Genomic DNA, 22,560 nt, shown 5'->3' with positions numbered 1-22,560 from the left:
AATGAGAGAGGGACTGGGAATGAGGGAGAGAGGCACTGGGAATGAGAGAGGGTGGAACCGGGAATGAGGGAGGGACTGGGAATGAGGGAGAGAGTGAGGGAGGGACTGGGAATGAGGGAGGGACTGGGAATGAGGGAGAGAGGCACTGGGAATGAGAGAGGGTGGAACCAGGAATGAGGGTGGGACTGGGAATGAGGGAGGGCGGGACTGGGAATGAGGGAGAGAGTGAGGGAGGAACTGGGAATGAGGGAGAAAGGCACTGGGAATGAGAGAGGGAGGGACTGGGAATGAGGGTGGGACTGGGAATGAGGGAGAGAGTGAGGGAGGGACTGGGAATGAGGGAGAGAGGCACTGGGAATGAGGGAGGGAGTGAGGGCGGGACTGGGAATGAGGGAGAGAGGCACTGGGAATGAGAGAGTGTGGAATCGGGAATGAGGGAGGGACTGGGAATGAGGGAGAGAGTGAGGGCGGGACTGGGAATGAGGGAGAGAGGCACTGGGAATGAGGGAGAGACTGGGAATGAGGGAGAGAGGCACTGGGAATGAGGGAGAGAGGCACTGGGAATGAGGGAGGGACTGGGAATGAGGGAGAGAGGCACTGGGAATGAGGGAGAGACTGGGAATGAGGGAGAGAGGCACTGGGAATGAGGGAGGGACTGGGAATGAGGGAGAGAGGCACTGGGAATGAGGGAGAGACTGGGAATGAGGGAGAGAGGCACTGGGAATGAGGGAGAGACTGGGAATGAGGGTGGGACTGGAAATGAGGGAGAGAGTGAGGGAGGGACTGGGAATGAGGGAGAGAGGCACTGGGAATGAGGGAGGGACTGGGAATGAGGGAGAGAGGCACTGGGAATGAGGGAGGGACTGGGAATGAGGGAGAGAGGCACTGGGAATGAGGGAGGGACTGGGAATGAGGGAGAGAGGCACTGGGAATGAGGGAGGGACTGGGAATGAGGGAGAGAGGCACTGGGAATGAGGGAGGGACTGGGAATGAGGGAGACAGGCACTGGGAATGAGAGAGGGTGGAACCGGGAATGAGGGAGGGACTGGGAATGAGGGAGAGAGTGAGGGAGGGACTGGGAATGAGGAGGGCGGGACTGGGAATGAGGGAGAGAATGTGATTGGCGGGCGGACCCCCTGATTGACACCTCCCTCGACCAATGGCGGGTCAGGTCCCGCCGGGTGATTCGAGGTTGCGTGACAGCGCGCGCGCCGTGATCAGTGGGCGGGGCCGTCCGCCTGCTCGCGTGTTGGGGGAGGGGCGGGGCGGGGCGGGGCACGGTGTGTGGGTTGGGGGGGGCGTGCCCCCCTGAGAGTGACAGCCCTTTTAGCCACTGGGCAGTCAGGCCCGCCCCTCCCCCCAGACCCGAGAGCCGCGGGATTGGACAGGACGTGCACGTGTGAGGTCGGGCGCGGTGCGGTCGGTCTGCGCCTGCGCCGGGGCCGGGGGACGGGGAGAGGGGGCGTGGCGGACGGTGGACGACAACAACTCGAGGCCCCAGGCGTCAGGCCTCGGCTCGGCTCACCCCTGGTGCGGTGATGGCGGGAGAGGCCCCGGGACGCCTGGCCGGCCTGCCCCGGGGCTGGCAGATGAAGCGGGACCCGCACAGCGGCTGGCCGTACTACATCGACCACAACACGGGCACCACCACCTGGGATGACCCGAGGCTCCGGGGCGGCCTCCCCAAGCAGGTCAGAGCGCGGCCCCGGCCCGGCCCCGCGGCGCGGGGGGGGGGGGCTCTCAGAGGCGGCCACTCGGCCCCTTCCCTGCCTTAAAGGGCACGGCCCAGCCTTTAATTGTCGGAGGACGTTTATTCCATTTAAAGGCATCTCGCCTCCCCCCGAGGTGCCCCGGGGATTGGGGGGGGGGGGGGGGGTCTGTGGGCTATTCGAACATGGGAGGCACCACGTCCCACCAACTCCCTTAACCTGCCCTCTTCTTTCTCCCCCCCCCCCGTGGTCCCTTTATCCGACCCCTGACCCCGACCCCGGTGGCTCCTTTATCCGACCCCCCCAATCCCCAGTGGCTCCTTTATCTGACCCCTGACCCTGACCCCAGTGGCTCCTTTATCTGACCCCTGACCCTGACCCCAGTGGCTCCTTTATCTGACCCCTGACCCTGACCCCAGTGGCTCCTTTATCCGACCCCCCCAATCCCCAATGGCTCCTTTATCTGACCCCTGACCCTGACCCCAGTGGCTCCTTTATCCGACCCCCCCAATCCCCAATGGCTCCTTTATCTGACCCCTGACCCTGACCCTGACCCCAGTGGCTCCTTTATCCAACCCCCCCCAATCCCCAATGGCTCCTTTATCTGACCCCTGACCCTGACCCCAGTGGCTCCTTTATCTGACCCCTGACCCTGACCCCAGTGGCTCCTTTATCCGACCCCCCCAATCCCCAATGGCTCCTTTATCTGACCCCTGACCCTGACCCCAGTGGCTCCTTTATCCGACCCCTGACCCCGACCCCAATGGCTCCTTTATCCAACCCCCAACTCTCGAACCCCAAGGGGTTCAACCAGAAAAGGGGGTTGTGGCGCGGCCAAGTGTTTTCGGGGGTGGGGGGAAATGGTGCGAAGAGAGGGGGGGGGGTGAGGTCAGGTGAAAGAGCCACTGGGGCGTGATGGCTCTGGTAAGCCGGACCTGGCATTGATCACCCAATGTCTCCCCCACATGGGGGGAGCGCGGTTCAGAGTCGACCACGCACACAGCGCTGTGAGTCTGGAGTCACATGTAGGCTGGACTGGGTGAGCGCGGGGCAGACTTCCTTCCCTCGAGGGCATCCCCAGAGGCAGAAATTGCTGGAGGAACCCAGCAGGTCAGGCTGGATGGAGAGAGAGGAGCCTGGAGAGTCTGAGCTCAGTCCAGATAAATGCTCGGTTCTCCGTTTCAGCTAAACAAACAAGATTGGGGCTCAGGCAATTCACAGGAGGGCCCTGAGTAAAACAGAGACACCCAGGGGTTCGGGTACATAACTCTTGGCCCTGAGTAAAACAGAGACACCCAGGGGTTCGGGTACATAACTCTTTGATATTCATGTTACATGATGTTTAAGGTGACTGAGGCACGCTTGCTCAGTACTTCAAGTATCGGAGTTGGTCTGTTCTGTTGAGGTTGGACAGGATGTTTGTGAGTCGTTGTCTGGCGTCCTGTGTCCAGTTTTGCCATACGAAGGATGTTAGTAAATTGGAGTGGGTTCAGGAAAGAACGACCAGGATGTTGCTGGGACTGTGGAGAGTTTGAGTTGTACAGAGAAACTGGGATGTTTTGCCCCAGAGCGCAAGAAGTTGAGGGGGTGGCCTTGGAGGGATGGAGACAAGGTGAATGGCGAAGATCTTTAAGTGAGGGTGGGAGCTTTCAAAGCGAGGGAGCTTCTGTTTAAGGTGAGAGGAGAAAGATTTAAAAGGGAGGGGCAACTTGTTTGCACAGAGGGTGGTGTTGTGTGTGGAATGAACCGCCAGAGGAGATGGTGGATGCAGGAATGGTTAAAACAATGAAAGGATATTTGGACAGTGACGTGCAGGCAAATGGGTCGAGTTTAATTTGGGAAATGTGCTCAGAATGGACGGGTGTGTTTCCATGATGTGTGTCTCTGACTCCAGTGACTCGTTCTCAGAAACACTCACCCCCACCCCCCCAACCCTCACCTCCACCTGCTCGATCTTTGCTCCAAATTGAATTGCTGCTATTGCGTGCTCATGCTGAAACCCTCCTTTCTGTTTTTGCCTGGACTGGGAAGGTCAGCGTGTGTCACCCCGCAGACAGAGTGAGCGCCCGTTTCAGAGTCAGACAGTGTTCTCTGTCAGTCTGGCGTCACACGTGGGCCAGACCCAGGTTAGCACAGTGGATTTCCTTCCCCGAAGGCCACCTGTTTGACCCACTTTGGATCGGCGACAGAGATGAGACCCGCGTGTTCCAGGGCCTTGCCAGGAGAGTGAGGAGGGAACTGCTTTCTCTGTATAATTCACAGTGAGCGGATTTGATCTTGAAAGCAGAAATCGGCAGCAAGGAAATGAGCAAGAGCTGCTTTTTTTCCACTTGACGGAGGGTTGGAGTCTGACTGTGCTGTTTCGTAGTGTACTGCAGCTGTTCGGAGAATTGGGATATTCTGCTGGATGTTTGCTGGGCAGGTGGGAGTTCAGAGGATGACAGGTTTGAGCCTGAGATGTACCTCACTTTCTTGGTGAAACTCGTTGTTAGCTCCTGCAGCTTGGTTCGCAGCCAGAATGACTCTGATTGAAGTTCAGAAACGAAACTGTCCTGTTATCGCGCTTTCCGACTTGCACTTCTCCCCCAGGATGAGTTTGTGTGTGTTTTCATTTTTTGGAACAGAGGCTGGTCATGAGCACTTGAGGGAGTGTCAGTCATGCCACACCTTGGCGACTTCTGAGCTGTTGCTCACTGCGCTGCGGGAAGTTCTCAAAACCGTGAAAGGGCACAGAAGGATCAAGAGAGCACGCAAAATTGGGGGTGATTTGCAGAAGAAGCTGAGGCAGCACGGCGGCTCAGTGGTTAGCACTGCTGCCTCACAGCGCCAGGGACCTGGGTTCAATTTGGGCCTCGGGCAACTCTCTAGGTGGAGTTTGCACATTCTCCCGTGTGTCTGCGTGAGTTTGCTCCGGATGCTGCAGTTTCCTCCCACAGTCCCAAAGATGTACAGGTTCGGGTGAATTGGCCATTGGAAATTGCCCCATAGTGTTCACGGATGTGGAGGTCAAGTGTATAGTCCGGGGTAAATGTAGGAGAACAGAGGAAGGGGAATGGGTTTGGATGGGTTACTCTCCGGAGGGCCTGTTTCCACCCAGTAGGGATTCTGTGATTATAAGCAAGTATGACATGAGCAAACATGGTTTTGGTATGAGTCATTACTTGTCGTGCTGGTAGTGCAGTCAAGTGCTGGAGGTAGGCTGTATTGAGGAGATCAGGAGGTGCCCTCAATCAATATGGGCTGGTGCTTCCTGGGTAAGTGGGGGAAGTGGGTGGACAGGCACTGAGGGTGAGGGGGACGAGGCGAGGGTGGGATGTCGTGCAGGCTGTTGTCAGGCCACATTCACCGGGAGAGGAGAGGTTTCGGCTAAGGAACCATGGAGAACAGAGTTTGAGAAAGCTCCCGCGGCTGATTGAAGAGTTGCTGCTTGTTTAACTCTGTCCTCTCCCCTGCATAGCCATTTGACTGAATTCAGAGGGATCCTGTGAGCAGCTCCTTCAGAGTCCTGCTGTGCAGGGATCCCACAGGGTCCCCCGCCATCTGCCTTGACATACTCAACGCTGTCTGGTCACCTGGAAATCCAAGTCTCTGTGATTCCATCAGGCCACCTACTCTGTGCTGTGTCGTTGAGGCAGGGTCAAGCGAGCCATTCAAAAGGGAGGTGGATCACCACCTGTGATCGAGCCTCCAAGAGGAGGGCTGAATGGCCTGTTTGTGCAGCAGTGACCGTGTGCGCCAAGGTGTTTGGCTTAGATCTGTCACTTTATTTCACTTGACGTTATCTAACAGTGCCCACTACTGTGTGGAATTTCTGTAAGACTCTCCCTTGGCTCACCGTCCCTGGAGCTCCCTCCCTAAGGGTGCCGTGTGGGGGTCCCTACACCACACTGAGTGCAGCGATTCAAGAAAGCAGCTCACCCCCCACCTTCTCAAGTGGGGTGGGGGGGGGGGAGCACAGGACAATAGCTTGTGAGGAGCCCATGAGGTAGCCGAGGAGCTGAAATGGTTGGTTTGCTGGCTGTAATTTTTCCAAGGAATGTTTGTTTGAATAGTGCATTTGATTCAGGATCCCTTCCACTGTTTTGTTTCCCCCCCCCACCCCACCTCAGGAGATGCCATATCCAGGATACACCTCCAGTTACTGGTATCCCACTGGACCCCAGACTCCATATCCCAGTGACTACTCTCCGATGATGAACCATCAGATGCCTCCACAAGTAAGCAGCCTTTGTGCTTATTGTTCCCAGGGGGTAGGGAGGAGATTGCATTGGGGCAAATGGCTCAGTTGAGGGAATTGAGGGCGTGCGATGGGGACAGTAACTCGAAGGGCACCCAGGAGAAGTCAGGCCAGAATGGGGCCGGTGCCTGTCTGTACGCCCTGCCTATAGTTGGAGTGCTGTGAGTTGTCTCAGGTTTAGAACTCATGTGAGTTCATCCGTGCCAAGGGCAGCTTTGCCGACCCAGGGCGAGCAAAAATCAAAACCCGCTTTGGCTCCGACATTGGGAAGGCTGAGGAAGAAATCGAGGGGGCGGCAGCCCCTTGATCTGCCCTTGAGCCTGCCGTCTTAAACCAATCTCGTCCCACCCGCCAGCACATGGTCCAGATCCCTCCAACCCTTCCTCGTCAGGTCCCCATCCAGATGCTCTTTAAATGTTGTGCTGTATGTGGGCATGAGACTGCACTTGTTCCTGTACCAGGCCAGTCAGGCAGAGGGACAGAGCAGGTGTTCCGATGGGTGACTGGCTCCTGCGCCAGGGGTAAGGGTGACACCCCTGGCTTCACATGGGCTGTTTAGTTGGCAATTTCCGTGCAAACCAAGGTGTTCTTTGTCAAAACTGCCTGGGAGGTTGAGGCAGCTGGCCATTGTGACCAGCGTTGAGGGGATTGACACTGACTCAGAGGCAGAGAGTGGTGGGGGTGATGGTTACAATCAGCGTGGGTACCCCCCCACTCCTCGCTGTGGGTCAGATGCACCCCTTTCTGAGTCTGCGAGACCAATCTTACCCAACCATCTTGGGAAACAGATGGAAGCTGATGGCATCTGTCCACAGCGCACACTCACGTGCAGGCACAGACACATGGGCAGACCAGCCCGCGCGCGCGCACACACACCTGAGAGCTTTCCGATGTCCACCCGACCCTCTGCCCCCTCAGCACCACGCTGAACTGCTCCAAACCTGTCCTCCAGCTGCCTGCCTTGGTGCCACCCTCCACCCGTTCCTCCTTGAGAGTCCCTCCCTCTCTCCAGCATGGTCAAACCCAACTCTTCACCCAAGGCTCTCGCCGCCACCACCTCTTCCTGTGCCCTGTTGTTGCGTCCGTGAAGCAGCCGGACTTCCCTCTGGCTGTCTTGTTCGGGGTCGATTCCGGCACTATCCAAACGCAGGTGACATCGGAGCAATGCTTCCAACCGTCGGTGCGCCGTCCCCTTAGAACAGTGAGTGGCAGTGACCCCTGGGCTGGAGGCGACTTGGCTGGGCTCCTTGCTGTATTGAGTTGGGCTGTGACACTGCGATCTTTGAGTTGGGAGATTTGAGTTCTGAAGAATCATCTGCTGCCTGGGGGTGTGGTGACATGGAGATCCTGTCATGGGATCGTTGTCAAAACCCTATCCGTTTCACTCCAGTCCTTGAGGGAGGTAAATCTGCCATCCTTTCCCGGTCTGACCGACACACCCACAGTCCTTAACTGAGTGAATTGACAGTACGACGGTGGAAATCCCGAAGGTGAAAGTCATCTTGCCTCCTAGCTCAGCCCCCGGCGTGGTGTGTTGGCACTGCCTTTGCTCTGCTGAATCCTCATGCAGCCCCAGCCTGTGTCCTCCCCATATTCCAGTGAGCAGGCTTCCCAGGTTTCTGTTGGGCCAGCCATGTGTGTTTGCTTGCTTGAGAGAGGTGGGTCAGGCCAGTGCTGACGTCTGCAGCTTGTGGCATCTGACTGAGCAAGACCGGGTGAGCGGGAGCTGCACTGAGCTCCAGCCCAACCGCAGAGTGATGACGAACCTGCCCTTGGCTGCAATGCTTGGGCTGAATGAGTCATCCCGAGAGGAGTTGGCCGACTCTGTCTGACCTTGCTCCCAAAGTACATCATTTTCACCAAGTCCTGTTTGGATTCTGACTGGAGCTCACAGTGAAGTGTGTCCCACTTGGAAACGGGCAGGTTTAACCAAGTCTGTGTCCCCTGTCTGGCAGCACGTTGACAGCCTGACTTGTTGACTCATTGGGTATGGGGGTCTTGGTCACGTTGCCCACCGGGGGCAGCCCCTGATTTGCCCTTCAGCCTGTTATCTTGAACCAATCTAGTCCCACCTGCCAGCACCCAGCCCATATCCCTCCAAACCCTTCCTATTCACATACCCATCCAAATGCCTCTTTAATGTTGTAATTGTACCAGCCTCCACCACTTCCTCTGGCAGCTCATTCCATACACGTACCACCCTCTGCGTGAAAAAGTTGCCCTTTAGGTCCCTTTTATATCTTTCCCCTCTCACCCTAAACCTATGCCCTGTAGTTCTGGACTCCCCCACCCCAGGGAAAAGTCTTTGTCTATTTATTCTATCCATGTCCCCTCATGATTTTGTAAACCTGTATAAGGTCACCCCTCAGCCTCTGACGCTCCAGGAAAAACATCCCCAGCCTGTTCAGCCTCTCCCTGTAGCTCAAACCCTCCAACCCTGGCAACATCCTTGTCATTCTTTTCTGAACCCTTTCAGGTTTCACACTCCATTCAGCGTCTGACCCCAGTTTGTCTCCATTGCGAGGTGTGACCTCTTCAACAAAGTGTGTGTTTGTGGGTGTTGCTGGCTGGGCCCAGCATTTATTGCCCTGTTACCCTCTAACTGCCCCCTTTGAGAAGGTGGGGGGGTGAACTGCTGCAGTCCTGTGTGGTGTGGGGACCCCCCCACACAGCACCGTGAGGGAGGGAGTCCCAGGATTCTGACCCTGAAGGAACGGCCGATAGATGTCCGAGTCGCGGATGGTGAGGGGAACTCGCAGGGGGTGGTGTTCCTGTGTACCTGCTGCCCCTTGTCCTTTAAGATGGAGGGCTTGTGGGTTTGGAAGGTGCTGTCCGAGGACTTGTATTTTAATTATGTTACCTTTCTCTACTCCACACACTCCCCTTCAGGTTCACTTATTCTCAGGTTCTCCTGCCAAGCTTCAATCGTCTAATCTCTCTGAGCTTTCATTCACCCTGTTTCCCCATGACTTGCCTTGCTGACCGTGACTGACTCAGGTGGAAAAACGTAGTTGTATTCTCCTTCTCTGACAGTGGCCGCTTCCAGCTGTCCTGCTCTGGTCAACACAGAGTCACAGAGTCCTTCAGCACGGAGACAGGCCCTTTGGCCCAAACTGGTCCATGCCGACCAAAATGGCCACCCACGCGAACCCCATTTCACTTGGCCCATATCCTTCGAAACCTTTCCTATCCATCTATTTGTCCAAATGCCTTTGAAATGTTATTAATGGGCCCATCTCAATCACTTTCTCTGGCAGCTCATTCCACATGCGTACCACCCTCTGTGTGAAAATGTTGCCCCATAGGTTCCCTTTTATTCTTTCCCCTCGAACCTTAAACTAATGCCCTCTAGTCCTCAATTCCCCAACCCTGGGGGAAAAAACTGAGAGCGTTCACCCTATCCATGCATGTCATGATCTGTACACCTCCATCTGGTCCCCCCTCAGTCTCTTATGCTCTAAAGAAAAGGTCCGAGCTTGTCCAACCTCTCCCTTTAACTCAGACCCTTGAGTCCAGGCAATATCCTTGTAAATCCCTTCTGCACTCTTCCTTCCTATATCCTAATATCCTTCCAATACCAAGGTGACCGACACTGATAAGTGCACCCTCACCAATGACCTGTATAACTACAACATAACGTCCCAATGTCTATTCCCAGTGCCCTGACTGATGAAGGCCAGTGTGCCAAAAGCCTCCTTCACTGCCCTGTCGACCTGGGACTCCACTTTCAGAGAACCGTGAACCCGAACTCCAAGGTCCCTCTGTTCCACTACACCCCTTAAGGCCCACCCATTCACCATGAAACTCCTACCTTGATTTGACTTTCCAAAATGCACGGCCTTGTACTTATCTATATGAAACTCCCTTTGCCATTTCTCGCCCCCTTCCCCAGCTGGTCAGGGTCTGAGAACCTTCCTCACTGACTGTGGTATCACCTATTTTAGTGTCATCTGTGAATGTACTAACCATGCTCTCATCCCAATCATTGATATCGATAACAAACAGCAATGGGCCCAGTACCGACCCCTGAGGTACCCCACCAGTCACAGGCCTCTGGTCTGAGAACCATCCTTCCACTGCTTCCTGCCATCAAAACAATTGTGCATCCAATTTGCCAGCTCCCCCTGGATTCCATGTGACCTAACCTTCCAGAGCAGCCTACCGTGTGGAACCTTATCAAAGGCCTTCCTGAAATCCCACCTACCGCCCTGCTCTGGTCAATCTTCCTGGTCACTTCATCGAATGAACTCCGACAAATTTGTGAGGTGCGATGTCCCGCTCACAAAGCCGTGCTTGCCCTGTCCTGCTGTGTACTGTACTGTACTGACCTCACAAACCCTACCCACCCAGGTTGCTGGCTGGTCATTGCTGATGTCAGAGGCCTGGACCCTGGCAGGGCCACAGTCCTGCTCGTTCCCCTTGGAGAGGCCCGATCTCCCCAGCTGCCTGCTCCAGGGTCAAGCGGCGCACCGTGCGATGTTAGCGTGTCCGTTTCCCTTCCCCCTCCTTCGTCTGAGGCATGTGAGTGACTGGTGTTCCGTCCCTTCGTTTCCAGGGGCTGGTCAACGGGGCCTTTCCCGGCGGGCGGCCCTCCTCCCCGGGCCGCGTCCCGCCGAACACGTGGTATCCCACGGGACCGAGTGAGAATCGCTCGCCGGAGAGCGTTCCGTGCGAGAACAGCCAGCAAGCTGGGCTGTCCAGGCCCCCGTCGAACGGGCATGCTCCTGCCACGCAGTGGGCCCACTCGCAGCATGGGGCACCCCCCCACAACCTGTCAGCCAGGACTCCGACACCAGCTCACCCAGCCTACGGTGCTCCACCACAGCGGGTATGTGACGCGCCAGCCCGGTGGGGGAGTGTGGGGGGGGGGGGGGGGGGGGGGGGATGTGTCCAGTGCTTTGGGGCAGGGGGAGCTGTTAATGAGGTGAGATACTGAACCAGAATGAGCGGTGCTGTGAAACGCCAGGCTGTGGAGATTTCGGTGTTTGCTTTGGCTGGCGGGGGGGGGGGGGGGCGCGGTCAGCCAGCAGCGATGCGCACATCTGTCCGTTTGCCGGCGTGGAATTTCGCCCCATTCCCAGCAGGCAACTTGTCAGCGGTTCCTGATGTTTCACAGCGAGTGTGAGCGCTGAAGCTTGGGTCAATCAACACTCTGGTCTTCCAAAGGAGATGTGACCAGTTTCAGAGAGTCCAAGGAGGCCGTGAAAGCAGCCAGGTGGAGGAAGGCCAGAGGTTGTGGAATGCAGGATTGATCGAGAGAGAGAGACAAGGAGGGACAAGGCCATAGAGTGCTTTCTCTCCAAGGAGATGTGTTTTACCTCTGTCAGACCAGGCGCCAGTTGGGGTTGGGTTAGTTCAGCAAGCACTGGGCCAAAAGGAGCGCACTCGTTTGGGTCCCACAGCACCCAAGGTGAAGCCAGTACTCTGAGCTGGGAGCAGTCCAGCGGCAGCCCTGACGCAATGGGAGAGCCACTGTGAGGGAGCGGAACCACCTTCAGGCCGTCCCCGAGCCCTGAGTGCGCTCCTGGGAGGGGGTGGGTAAATGTGCTGGAAATGCTGCAGCACACCCACACTGGGGGGTGGGGGAGGGCAAGGGCGAAGGCTAAGTGATTTCAGTCTGCACACGACGTCGTTGGAGGAAGGTTCTGCCGGCTGGATAAGCTCTGATGCGCAGGGCCCAGCGCTGAGTTGGAGCAGAGCCTCCCACCTGCACTGTCACGTACCTGGGTCAAAGGGAAGCCGTGTTTTCAGGATTGGGAGCCCTTTGCTGACGGGGCCTTGGAACCGAATGTACGCAGGGGCTGGGCTGGTTGTTCACATTGGAGGCTCCAGCCATTCGAGGGAGTGGGCTGAGCCTGGCTTCCTGAACTCTGACACTTACAGAGGGCTGTATGCTGATTGCATTCCCATCAGAGGGAGCCTCGCCTGGGAACAGGCACCAATTCCTCCCCCCCCAACTTCTCCCAAAGGGAGAGGGCTGTGCAGGGTCTGCTGAGGTTGGAGGTGACACATTGAGCCATCGGGTTCCTTACAGAACAAAGCAGACTGTGTTTGGAGCAGACTGGCTCAGAGTCCTTCAGCCATGGCGTAGCCTGTCCGAGATGGTGCTGAGCAAATCCCCAGGCTGCTGGGTTTTTTGTTCGTCACCTTTCCGCAGTCCAAGCAAGGTGTCCCTGAAGGGGTTGGGATTCCCCCATCTCCTGTTGGGAGAATCGATTCACAAAGGGTCCAGCTGGATGGTCACTGTCAGTGCAGTGGGAATTTCAGACCATGAGGACGGATGACAACCCACAGACACACACACACACTCACACAGACAGGGAGTCGAACACATTCCACACACGGGCACACACAGACTCTCTCTCACATGCACACGCAGACACCGGTGCAAACACAGGCAAACGGGAACACACACAGGCAGATGCGCGCACACACAGACACGTGCACACGCACAGACACAGGTGCCAACACACAGGCAGACACACACATGTAGAGACACAGGTGCAAACACACGCACAGAGACACATTCTCACACACTCTCTCACACACACACATGCAAATACGCACACAGAGACAGGTAGACTCTCACAGACGGTCTCTCTCTCCCCCTCCCCCTCTCTCGCTCTCACAGATGCAGATGCAAACATGGAGAGGCAGACTCTCTCAGACCCAGATGCAGACACACACGTGGACAGGCAGACACCGACATACATAGTGCAGCTCCCTGACGCAGTCCACCCAACTGGTGATATGTTTCCTTAGCGGACACGTGGCACCACTGGGCTGGGTTGGGTATGGTTGGGCCGGGTCGGGCTGAGTTGAGATGGGTTGGGCTGGGCCGGGCCGGGCTCGGTTGTGCTGGGCTGTGTGAGGCTGATGCTCTGCACTGCAGGCTGCCCTCGAGCTAACCCATTCTGCTTGGTTTGGTTGAACAGGAAGTCTTCGATCAGCAGCTCCAGTACCCAGTGACAGCCTCGCAATACCACTTCAGGAACCCGGAGTCAGGCCCTCAGCAGCCCCTGTACCCTCCCCAGCACCAGGCCGCAACTGCCCCGGGAGCCCCAAGCCAGCCCTGGACCCCCTCGACACAGGCACCCCCTCTGCAGTCCCATGACCCGTGGGCTCAGAGTCGAGTGACAGGTCTCCCAGCATCGGCCCAGCAGTATTCCCACGTCATGCCCCCTTTCAGGAGCAGTGTCGTTTCCACACCGACCCCAGGCTGGCAGAACCCTTCTCTGTATGAACAGAAGGTAAGCAGCACCTACACAGGAGCAAGCTTGTTCAGGCGCGTGGTCACCTCTGGGTCCAGACTGAAGCTTTGCGAATATGTTCCCACTTTATTGGGCAGCAGGGTGGCTCAGTGGTTAGCACTGCTGCCTCACAGCACCAGGGTCCCAGGTTTGATTCCAGCCTCTGGCGACTGTCTGTGTATGGAGTTTGCACGTTCCCCCCCTGTGTCTGCATGGGTTTTCTCCCCCAGTCCAAAGTTGGGCAGGTTAGGGTGGATTGGCCGTGCTGAATTACCCACAGTGCTCAGGGATGTGCAGGTTAGCATGGGTTAGCCATGCTAAATTACCCATAGTGCCCAGGGATGTGTAGATTAGAGTGGATTGGCCATGCTAAATTACCCATAGTGCTCAGGGATGTGCAGGTGAGGGTGGGTTAACCATGGGAAATACAGGGTGACAGGGATACGATAGCAGTGCTAGGTCTGGGTGGGATGTTCTTCAGAAGGATTGTGTGGACTCGGTGGGCCGAATGGCTGGTTTCCACTCTGTCAGGGATCCTCTGCTTCATCCCAAATGGTCGAGGGAAATGGTGGCTGACTGTTTCTGAGCCATTTACACGTCTCCTTGAACGCTGTCAGCTCTCTGGGAGCTTCCTTTGAATTTGGAGATGGCTGAAGTTGTCTTTCAGTCAACTAGACTGCATCGTGTCTCATCAGGTGAGGTCCTCCTTCTCCAGCTCACAGTGCAGCAGGCTGAGGATGAAGGGACCTGTCTGAGGATGCGGCAGTGAATTCAAGGGACACCAGGTCGGGCGGTGGGGCTTTGTTCCTCAAAGCGTCTGTCACTGACCCTGTTTAACCTCCAACCCCGTCCCCAGCCCTTAACCTGGAACAGACCTGTTCTTGAACTAACTCATCCCAGCGCTCTCAAAAGGCATGATGTACAAACTCTGCTTCTCATCATCGGCACTGCTAAATCTGGGCAACATTGCCAGCATTTTGGTATTTATTGCACAGTTTAGCAATCCCTTTGGGAACCCGTTGCCCCTAATCAGGGTGGGTTCTCCCTGTGTAGTTTCTTCCATAGAAAAAGCTGTTCCTGCACGTTCAGCATTCTCTGTCGCCACCAGCTAATAATGTCTCGCTCCCACCATCGATATTACGGACCTGTCGGGAGGGACTGGCCTGGGTTTTCCCCCCCAGACACCAAACGTGCTGGGAATGACACACTGTGCGTTGGTTCCAGGCAGGTTAGACCAAACAGAATGTGAGGTGACACACACCGAGCGGAGAGGATTATAAATGGAGAAAGACAGCAGGAAATGGCGGCTCACAGGGATTTGGGAATGCTCGAGTCAAAAACCTGTTGGATCACATCCATGTTTGCCAGCTCACGGGAAAGGCAAATGGCAGAGAATATCAGAACAGAGCTCACTGACTGTACGCAAGGCACTAGTCAGACTGTAACTGGAATACTGTCAGGTAGATAGGATAGTGAAGGTGGTATTTGGTATGCTTTCCTTTATTGGTCAGAGTATTGAGTACAGGGGTTGGGAGGTCATGTTGCGGCTGTACAGGACATTGGTTAGGCCACTGTTGGAATATCGCGTGCAATTCTGGTCTCCTTCCTATCGGAAAGATGTTGTGAAACTTGAAAGGGTTCAGAAAAGATTTACAAGGATGTTGGAGGGTTGGAGGGTTTGAGCTACAGGGAGAGGCTGAACAGGCTGGGGCTGTTTTCCCTGGAGCATCGGAGGCTGAGGTTTACAAAATTACGAGGGACATGGATAGGGTAAATAGGCAAAGTCTTTTCCCTGGGGTCGGGGAGTCCAGAACTAGAGGGGCATAGGTTTAGGGTGAGAGGGGAAAGATATAAAAGAGACCTAAGGGGCAACTTTTCCACCCAGAGGGTGGTACGTGGATGGAATGAGCTGCCAGAGGAAGTGGTGGAGGCTGGTACAATGACAACATTTAAGAGGCATTTGGATGGGTATATGAATAGGAAGGGTTTGGAGGGATATGGGCCGGGTGCTGGCAGGTGGGACTAGATTGGGTTGGGATATCTGGGTCAGCATGGACGGGTTGGACCGAAGGGTCTGTTTCCGTGCTGTCCATCTCTGACTCTGAGAGAGAGACTGACCATTGCAGCCAGTCCAGAGAAAGTTCACTCAGCTGATCCCGAGTACAGAGGGACCCTTTTATGAGGAGAGGTTGAGTCGATTGGGCCTGGACCCATGTGAGGTGACCTTAATGGGACAATCCCAAGGGGGACCCGGGAGGGTGGATGAGGAGAGGTGTGGGAGACTCAAGCAGCAGGGGCAGCATAGTTTCCGAATAAGTGGGCCCCCATCGAAGACCGGGACGTGAGGAGTAATGTCTCCTCGGAGGAGAGTTCTGAGGCACCCCTTTGAGGTGAGTCTGTGGAACTCCTGAGCACAGAGAGCTGTCGAGGCTGGTTCACGAAGTAGATTCAAGGCTTGAAAGACTGATTTCCCTTCCTGATGAAATGGAAATCTTGTGGCACAGTGATGGTGTCTGGACCTCTGGGTCAGGAGGCCTGGCTTCAGGGCACTCCTGTTAGAGAGGGTGGGTCACAACGTGCGTGGACGGGTTGGCTCGAGAAGATGGGGGCATGGGTTTGGTGCTGTTTCGAACCAGTTGTTCCCCTCCCCTTCCCAATCCCATTTTGTCCGAATCGTTCGGCGACTGAGCGTCGGCGTTGAACGCTCCTTTTTGCTGGTTTCTGAACGGTTGGGGTCTGTTTTCCAGGATGTCGCATACCCCTTGAATCATCAGGATATGCGGGGAGCCGGCCTCAGCCACGCTGGCTACCCAGGGACTGAGCAGCAATCTGCCAGCTACCCCCCCGTGCCGAGCCCGGAGCGGCCGCCAAGCGCGTTACCCACTGCCAGGGTGGAGTACAGTGCCCCCCCGACCGTCTACAAGACCCGGGTGGAGGGCCACGGCGCGAGGGAGGCGGCCAGCGAGGGGGCACAGGCGCCTGGCGCTGCCAGCCACCCCGGCCACGCCAAAGTGGAGCAGGTCCTGGTGCAGCTGCGGCAGCTGGAGGCCGAGGTGGACAGCTTCGAGGGCGCCCGGGGAGACAAGGCCTACCGGCGGCTGGAGGAGCTGCTCACCAAGCAGCTGCTGGAACTGGATGCGGTGGAGACCGATGGGCATGAGCACGTCCGCCAGGCCCGCAAGGAGGCCGTGCACCGGATTCAGGGGGTGCTGGAGAAACTGGAGGTGCTGGCGGGCTAATGGGGGCCCTCCCCACCCCCCTCCCCGCCTGCTGGGCAGACCGAGAGGGGGTGCCCCGGAACTCGCCCGTCGCTCTCCGCTGGGGCCGGTTTGAGGAAGTGCCCACAGGAACTGGATAGACCGACACCACCACCCACGACCCCCCCACCCCCAGCTCCTCCCCTCCCACCCTGGTGACACCTCGGAGCACGTTCGGCACCTGATTTTGGTTTTCAAACGCGCCAGGACCAAATCTGGGGCGCGTGCTCTGACGAGATGTGACAGGCCGCTGAGAGAAGGCTCTCTCTGGGTGGCAAGCATTGTGGACGAGGGCCCCCCCCCCCCCCCCCCCCCCAAATTCCGGAACTCCCTCTTTCAGGCAAGTCTTCGTCCTGCCCGCAGACAGGTTGGAAGACTTCTGCATCGCTGGCTGAAACCGGTGAGCCTCGTGTCACCGCGCCGCCGGGAAAGGAAACGTCGAGCTGAGCGCCGCCTCACCCAGGAGAGGGGAAGACACAAGGCCGTCCCGCGTCCAGCCTGCCCGAACGTGCCGTGCTGTTGGAGGGTGATTGGCGGTATTTCCAAGCATCCCCTGTCCGCCTCAGGGCAGCTGCGCCGACAGCACTGAACGCAAGCCGTCCAGTCAGACAGCGCACTCCGCAGCAAGGTCCGATTCCATTGACGGTGGGGGGGGAGGGGGAAAACCCCCGTGACGGCCGGTTCCCAGCAAGTCCCCAGACTCCCTCTCCTCCCCAAGCCCCGTTTCAGTCCACACCGCAGCCACTCGGGGCGTGTCTGTGCAAGAATCTCTCCATCAGGCGAATAAAATGCCAAGTCCCTCCCAGGGCAGGGATCTGAGCAAAGGGTGGAAACTCTGGCAGCTGTCGAGAACAGAGAGGTCAGCGTTTAAGTTTGGTCCGATTCGGTGCTTGCTCGTTCAGGGGCCAATGCCTCCTCAGAGCTGCCAGCGTGCACTTGGGCGTTCTTACTCACCACCGTCCCCATCTTTGATGGGATTAAATAAATAAGGAATGGTACGGATCACTGTGGGAATGATCAGGGCGATGACTGACTGAGGGCTTGTTATCGTCCACGTTCACTGTGTGCTTGCACCCCCTCCGAATGCAGTTTTGCTGCAAGTCCAAGAGTCGCCCATAAACGACCAGGGCCACGTGCTCCCTCACCGGCCACTGCCTCCGGAACTGTGCCCCTGAGCTCCAGACTCAGGAGGTCAACTTGCCATCTCTGTCCAGTACGAGTGCTTTCCTGTGATCCCACTTCCTGTTCTCCCGTTCCGCTATCACCCAAGCAGTGTGGATTTGGATGGAGAAGGTGGCATGGTGTGGCGCCACATGGGCAAGCCAGGCTGAACGCTTGGCATCTTCAGCACAACTTGTGCTGTGACACACACTATCCATCCAAGCTTTGTCACCTCACCATCTGTAGTGGATGGAGGGGCAGCTTCTGTTTGGTTCGGATTGGGTCTTCCACCCGCTAGAGATAGCTTTATTCCTTCCTCTCCTTTGACTTGCATAGTACTGCATATGGGGGCAGGAACCTTGGGGTATCTCACCCAGAAGATGGCCTTTTGTGTGGTTTCCCCCCCCCACCTCCAGGGAGGACCGGGACGTATACAGAGATGGAGAGCTGACTGCACTGTCTAGCACTCAGTGGGACAGGCAGGAATGCCAGATTTCCAAGGGATCCACAACTTCTCCCGCAGGAACAGGGAGTGCTGGGCAGTCAGCAAGTCAACTCTGGTTGAGACTTTGTTTAGGAGAATCTGATTGGCTTCCTTCCCAAGCGGAGTGATAAATTGTACCTCCCTCTGTATGTGTGTGTGTGTGTGTGTGTGTGTGTGTGTGTGTGTGTGTGTGTCCTGGTTAGTACAGTGATAAATTGTACCTCCCTGTGTGTGTGTGTGTGTCCTGGTGAGTATGGTGATAAATTGTACCTCCCTCTGTGTGTGTGTGTGTGTGTGTGTGTGTGTGTGTGTGTGTGTGTGTGTCAGTGAGTACGGTGATAAATTGTACCTGTGTGTGTGTGTTTCAGTGAGTACGGTGATAAATTGTACCTGCGTGTGTGTGTGTCAGTGAGTACAGTGATAAATTGTACCTGTGTGTGTGTGTCCCAGTGAGTACGGTGATAAATTGTACCTCCCTGTGTGTGTGTCCCAGTGAGTACGGTGATAAATTGTACCTCCCTGTGTGTGTGTGTGTGTGTGTGTGTGTGTGTGTGTCCCAGTGAGTACAGTGATAAATTGTACCTCCCTGTGTGTGTGTGTGAGTGTGTGTGTGTATCCCAGTGAGTACGGTGATAAATTGTACCTCCCTGTGTGTGTGTGTGTGTGTGTGTGTGTGTGTGTCCCAGTGAGTACGGTGATAAATTGTACCTCCCTGTGTGTGTGTCCCAGTGAGTACGGTGATAAATTGTACCTCCCTGTGTGTGTGTGTGTGTGTGTCCCAGTGAGTACGGTGATAAATTGTACCTCCCTGTGTGTGTGTCCCAGTGAGTACGGTGATAAATTGTACCTCCCTGTGTGTGTGTGTGTGTGTGTGTGTGTGTCCCAGTGAGTACGGTGATAAATTGTCCCTCCCTGTGTGTGTGTGTGTGTCCCGGTGAGTACGGTGATAAATTGTTCTTTCCCTTTGGAAGTTTGGTATCCCTGTGTGTATCCCAGTGGGTGTCTGGCCTAAACCTCCAGTCAGGAATGTGTCTCTTGTCTGCAGCATTTCCAGGGTGCTGCTGTGACCCACCCATCCCCAGAGAGGAGCATCCTGACAATCTGTGCCTCCTCCCTGTTTGCTGCACCACCTCACTTGTCGTTTCAGGAATGAGAAGCCCCTGCATGGAAGAGGAGCTTGCACAGTACCTCTGGCTGGCTGGGAGCAGGACTCTCCCTGTGTGACCCACACAACTGCAGAGTACATCCAAGAGGTGGCTGGGCGTGGGCCCACACCTGACCAATTCCCCAGCTTGCTTTCCATCCTCCTGACTTGGCCCTCCATGATTCACTTTCCCCAGGGTGGGGGGGGGGATGCTGGCTGTTTTCCCGCTTCTGATCCTCGCCCGCAGCTTGGGAAGAGCTGGGGCGAGAGCCTCACTCTCTGGGAAGCAGAGACGCCCCCCAACAGAGGAAACCCTCAGATGGGCTGTGGGTAAGAGCAGGGAGGCTGGTCACCCGACTCCCCCGCCCAAAACAACATCTTTCTCACCTCCCGGCTCGCTTCTCAGCACCGCCACCTCGGCCGGAGCAGCCCACGGTGACATCGGCCCGACATCCTCCAATCCATTCCCCTCCTTGGTGTGAGCCTTCCCGGTGAGTCAGTCCTGTGTCGAGGGAGCTGGCTCTGTTGCCAGAATGGCCACGTTGCATTCGCTTGGGGAGTGGGTGCAGGTCAGTGATTTCAGCACTGGCTGGTGTGAAACCTCTCGCACCCTTGGGGGGTCCACCTGGCGGTTTTATACATCGATAGCTATATTGGATATGCATGAAGTCAACCTTTTTATATTTTGTAAACCCTTGGAACAACGGAGTTGAATTGAAACACTGAGCATGGAAAAGTCAAGGCAGGAGAAATATATCTGCGCACACACTCCCCTCCCATCCCCTCAAACTGGAAGCACTGACACAGACTGTGGTTGACCCCAAAAAACAAACCCGTGTTCACGTCTCTGTTGCGACAGCCAGGGTCTTCGGCTCACTTTTCGTTTCCTTGACCAACAATCTCAGGTATCTTGCAGTTCTTGGATTGTCTGAACCAGAGGAGTGGGGGACGCAAATGTTTCTTAACAGAAAATTAATTTTTTTGATGAGAATTATATCTTTGATATCAAAAGGAAAACCAGTGACCTGTGCTTCTTTTGTCACGTTTGCTGAGTTGTCTGTCTGCGCTGCCACATTTTTGGGAATGTCATGTGCTCTGATGTGTCGGTGTTGAGTATGGTCGTCCTGCGTGTCCCTCGTTTTGCACTAATTCGTGCAATAAACATCTGCTTGTCTTCCACTCTGTCGCCTCTGGTTATTTCTGCTTTGCTGCCTCAAGTCCAACCTGTCGCCCTACCCCCCCCCCCCCCCCCCCCCACAAGCTGCAGCCCACAAAGGGAGGGATCAAACAAGGAGTCAGCCCCAAACACTGGACAGCAGGTATCTTCCGCAGAGAGACCAAGCAAACTGCAGATGCTGGAATCCAGAAGGAGACAGGCTCAAATGTCGCAGGCAACATCAGGAGGTGATGTCAGTGTGAGGGGTGTCGCCCGACTTCAGGACTGGGTGGGGGTGGATGGGTCATGGCAGGGGAGAGGGCCAGGATGCTGAGAGGGGTGGGGGGGAGGGGGGGGGGTAAATAAGTGAACATAGGAAGAGGGTCTCACCTGGTTGCTGAATGGGAAGGTTGAATCCAGTTGGTAGCTGGAAGGGAAGGTTGGTAGGAGGAGTGAAAGGGAGTTGGGGGATGGGAAGGGAGGTTATTTGAAATTGGGGAAACTCAATGTTGCGTTCCCCCAGGCTGTAGGCTGCCCAAATGGAAGATGAGGTGGTGTTCCTCCAGTTTGAAGTTTGGTTCATTATGGGAGTGGAGGAGGCCAAGGATGGTCATGGAGAGGGAGCGGGAAGGGGAATTGAAATGGGTGGGGACTGGGAGGGTGGTCATGGGGAGGGAGCGGGAAGGGGAATTGAAATGGGTGGGGACTGGGAGGATGGTGATGGAGAGGGAGCGGGAAGGGGAATTGGAATGGGCGGGGACTGGGAGGATGGTGATGGAGAGGGAGCGGGAAGGGGAATTGGAATGGGCGGGGACTGGGAGGGTGGTGATGGAGAGGGAGCGGGAAGGGGAATTGGAATGGGCGGGGACTGGGAGGGTGGTGATGGAGAGGGAGCGGGAAGGGGAATTGGAATGGGCGGGGACTGGGAGGGTGGTGATGGAGAGGGAGCGGGAAGGGGAATTGGAATGGGCGGGGACTGGGAGGACGGGCATGGGGAGGGAGCGGGAAGGGGAATTGGAATGGGCGGGGACTGGGAGGGTGGTGATGGGGAGGGAGCGGGAAGGGGAATTGGAATGGGCGGGGACTGGGAGGGTGGTCATGGGGAGGGAGCGGGAAGGGGAATTGGAATGGGCGGGGACTGGGAGGGTGGTCATGGGGAGGGAGCGGGAAGGGGAATTGGAATGGGCGGGCACTGGGAGGGTGGTCATGGGGAGGGAGCGGGAAGGGGAATTGGAATGGGCGGGGACTGGGAGGATGGTCATGGGGAGGGAGTGGGAAGGGGAATTGGAATGGGCGGGGACTGGGAGGGTGGTGATGGGGAGGGAGCGGGAAGGGGAATTGGAATGGGCGGGGACTGGGAGGGTGGTGATGGGGAGGGAGCGGGAAGGGGAATTGGAATGGGCGGGGACTGGGAGGATGGTCATGGGGAGGGAGCGGGAAGGGGAATTGGAATGGGCGGGGACTGTTAGGTCCAGTTGCCCTTCATGGACCTGGCTGCGATACTCGGTGAGTTTATGTTTGGTCTCCCTGATGTCGAGAAGACCACATTGGGAGCACTTGATGTAGGAAGGTGGGTTGGGGGAGAGGCAGGGGAACCTCTGTCTGACCTGGAAGGGCTGTTTGGGGCCCTGGCTGGAGGCGAGGGGACGCGGGGTGTCCCAGCAGGTTTTGCATCTTTTCTGGTTGCAGTGGAAGGAAGGTGGGGTTTCGGGGGGGGGGGGGGGGGGAATTGGTGGGGAGAGTGGCGCAAACCAAGAACTATCGGAGGGAACACTCCTTGCGAAAGGCAGAGAGAGGAGGGGAGGGAAAGAAACCGGCAGGAGGCTGGAAGAACACAGCAAGCCAGGCAGCTTCAGGAGGTGGGGAAGGCAATGTTTCGGGTGTAACCTTTCTTTCGGACTGGGGGTGGGGGGAGCTGGAGGTGTAGGAATGTGGGAGGCTGGGAGAAGGGAGATGAATGGGGCACAGGTGGTAGGTACAGTCTGGTTGGTCGATGGGCAGAAGGCTGGGTCAGAGGGATGGAAGGGAAGAACAGGGGTTTGCCACTCCTTGGTCTGCGCCACCCTTCCCACCGACCTGTACCCTCCTTCCAACCTTTTAGCCCTTGCAACCGTGAAAGATGTAAAACCTGCTGACCACCTCCTCCCCCCTCACCCAGGGCC

General features: G+C 56.6%; 1 protein-coding gene across 1 annotated transcript; it reads left to right on the top strand.

Moving 5' to 3' along the window:
- Positions 1-1,447: 1,447 nt before the first annotated feature.
- bag4 (BCL2 associated athanogene 4) lies at positions 1,448-20,421 on the top strand. Its single transcript, XM_072554192.1, has 5 exons — positions 1,448-1,691; positions 5,819-5,926; positions 10,502-10,774; positions 12,882-13,196; positions 15,944-20,421. The coding sequence occupies exons 1-5, from the start codon at positions 1,539-1,541 to the stop codon at positions 16,433-16,435; spliced, it is 1,341 nt and encodes a 446-aa protein (XP_072410293.1). The 5' UTR covers positions 1,448-1,538; the 3' UTR covers positions 16,436-20,421.
- Positions 20,422-22,560: the final 2,139 nt, after the last annotated feature.

The sequence above is a fragment of the Chiloscyllium punctatum genome, chromosome 35 (genome assembly GCF_047496795.1).
Source record: "Chiloscyllium punctatum isolate Juve2018m chromosome 35, sChiPun1.3, whole genome shotgun sequence".
Classification (NCBI taxonomy): domain Eukaryota; kingdom Metazoa; phylum Chordata; class Chondrichthyes; order Orectolobiformes; family Hemiscylliidae; genus Chiloscyllium; species Chiloscyllium punctatum.
The sequence above is the reverse complement of the archived record's forward strand: the minus strand, read 5'-3'. Positions and strand labels throughout refer to the sequence as shown.

Bases quoted from the DNA above. Each gene is read 5' to 3' on its own strand.
- bag4 (XM_072554192.1), top strand. From the start codon at position 1,539: ATGGCGGGAGAGGCCCCGGGACGCCTGGCCGGCCTGCCCCGGGGCTGG. The intron at 10,775-12,881 runs GTATGTGACGCG...TTGGTTGAACAG, and splicing joins ACGGTGCTCCACCACAGCGG to GAAGTCTTCGATCAGCAGCT. The intron at 13,197-15,943 runs GTAAGCAGCACC...TCTGTTTTCCAG, and splicing joins CTTCTCTGTATGAACAGAAG to GATGTCGCATACCCCTTGAA.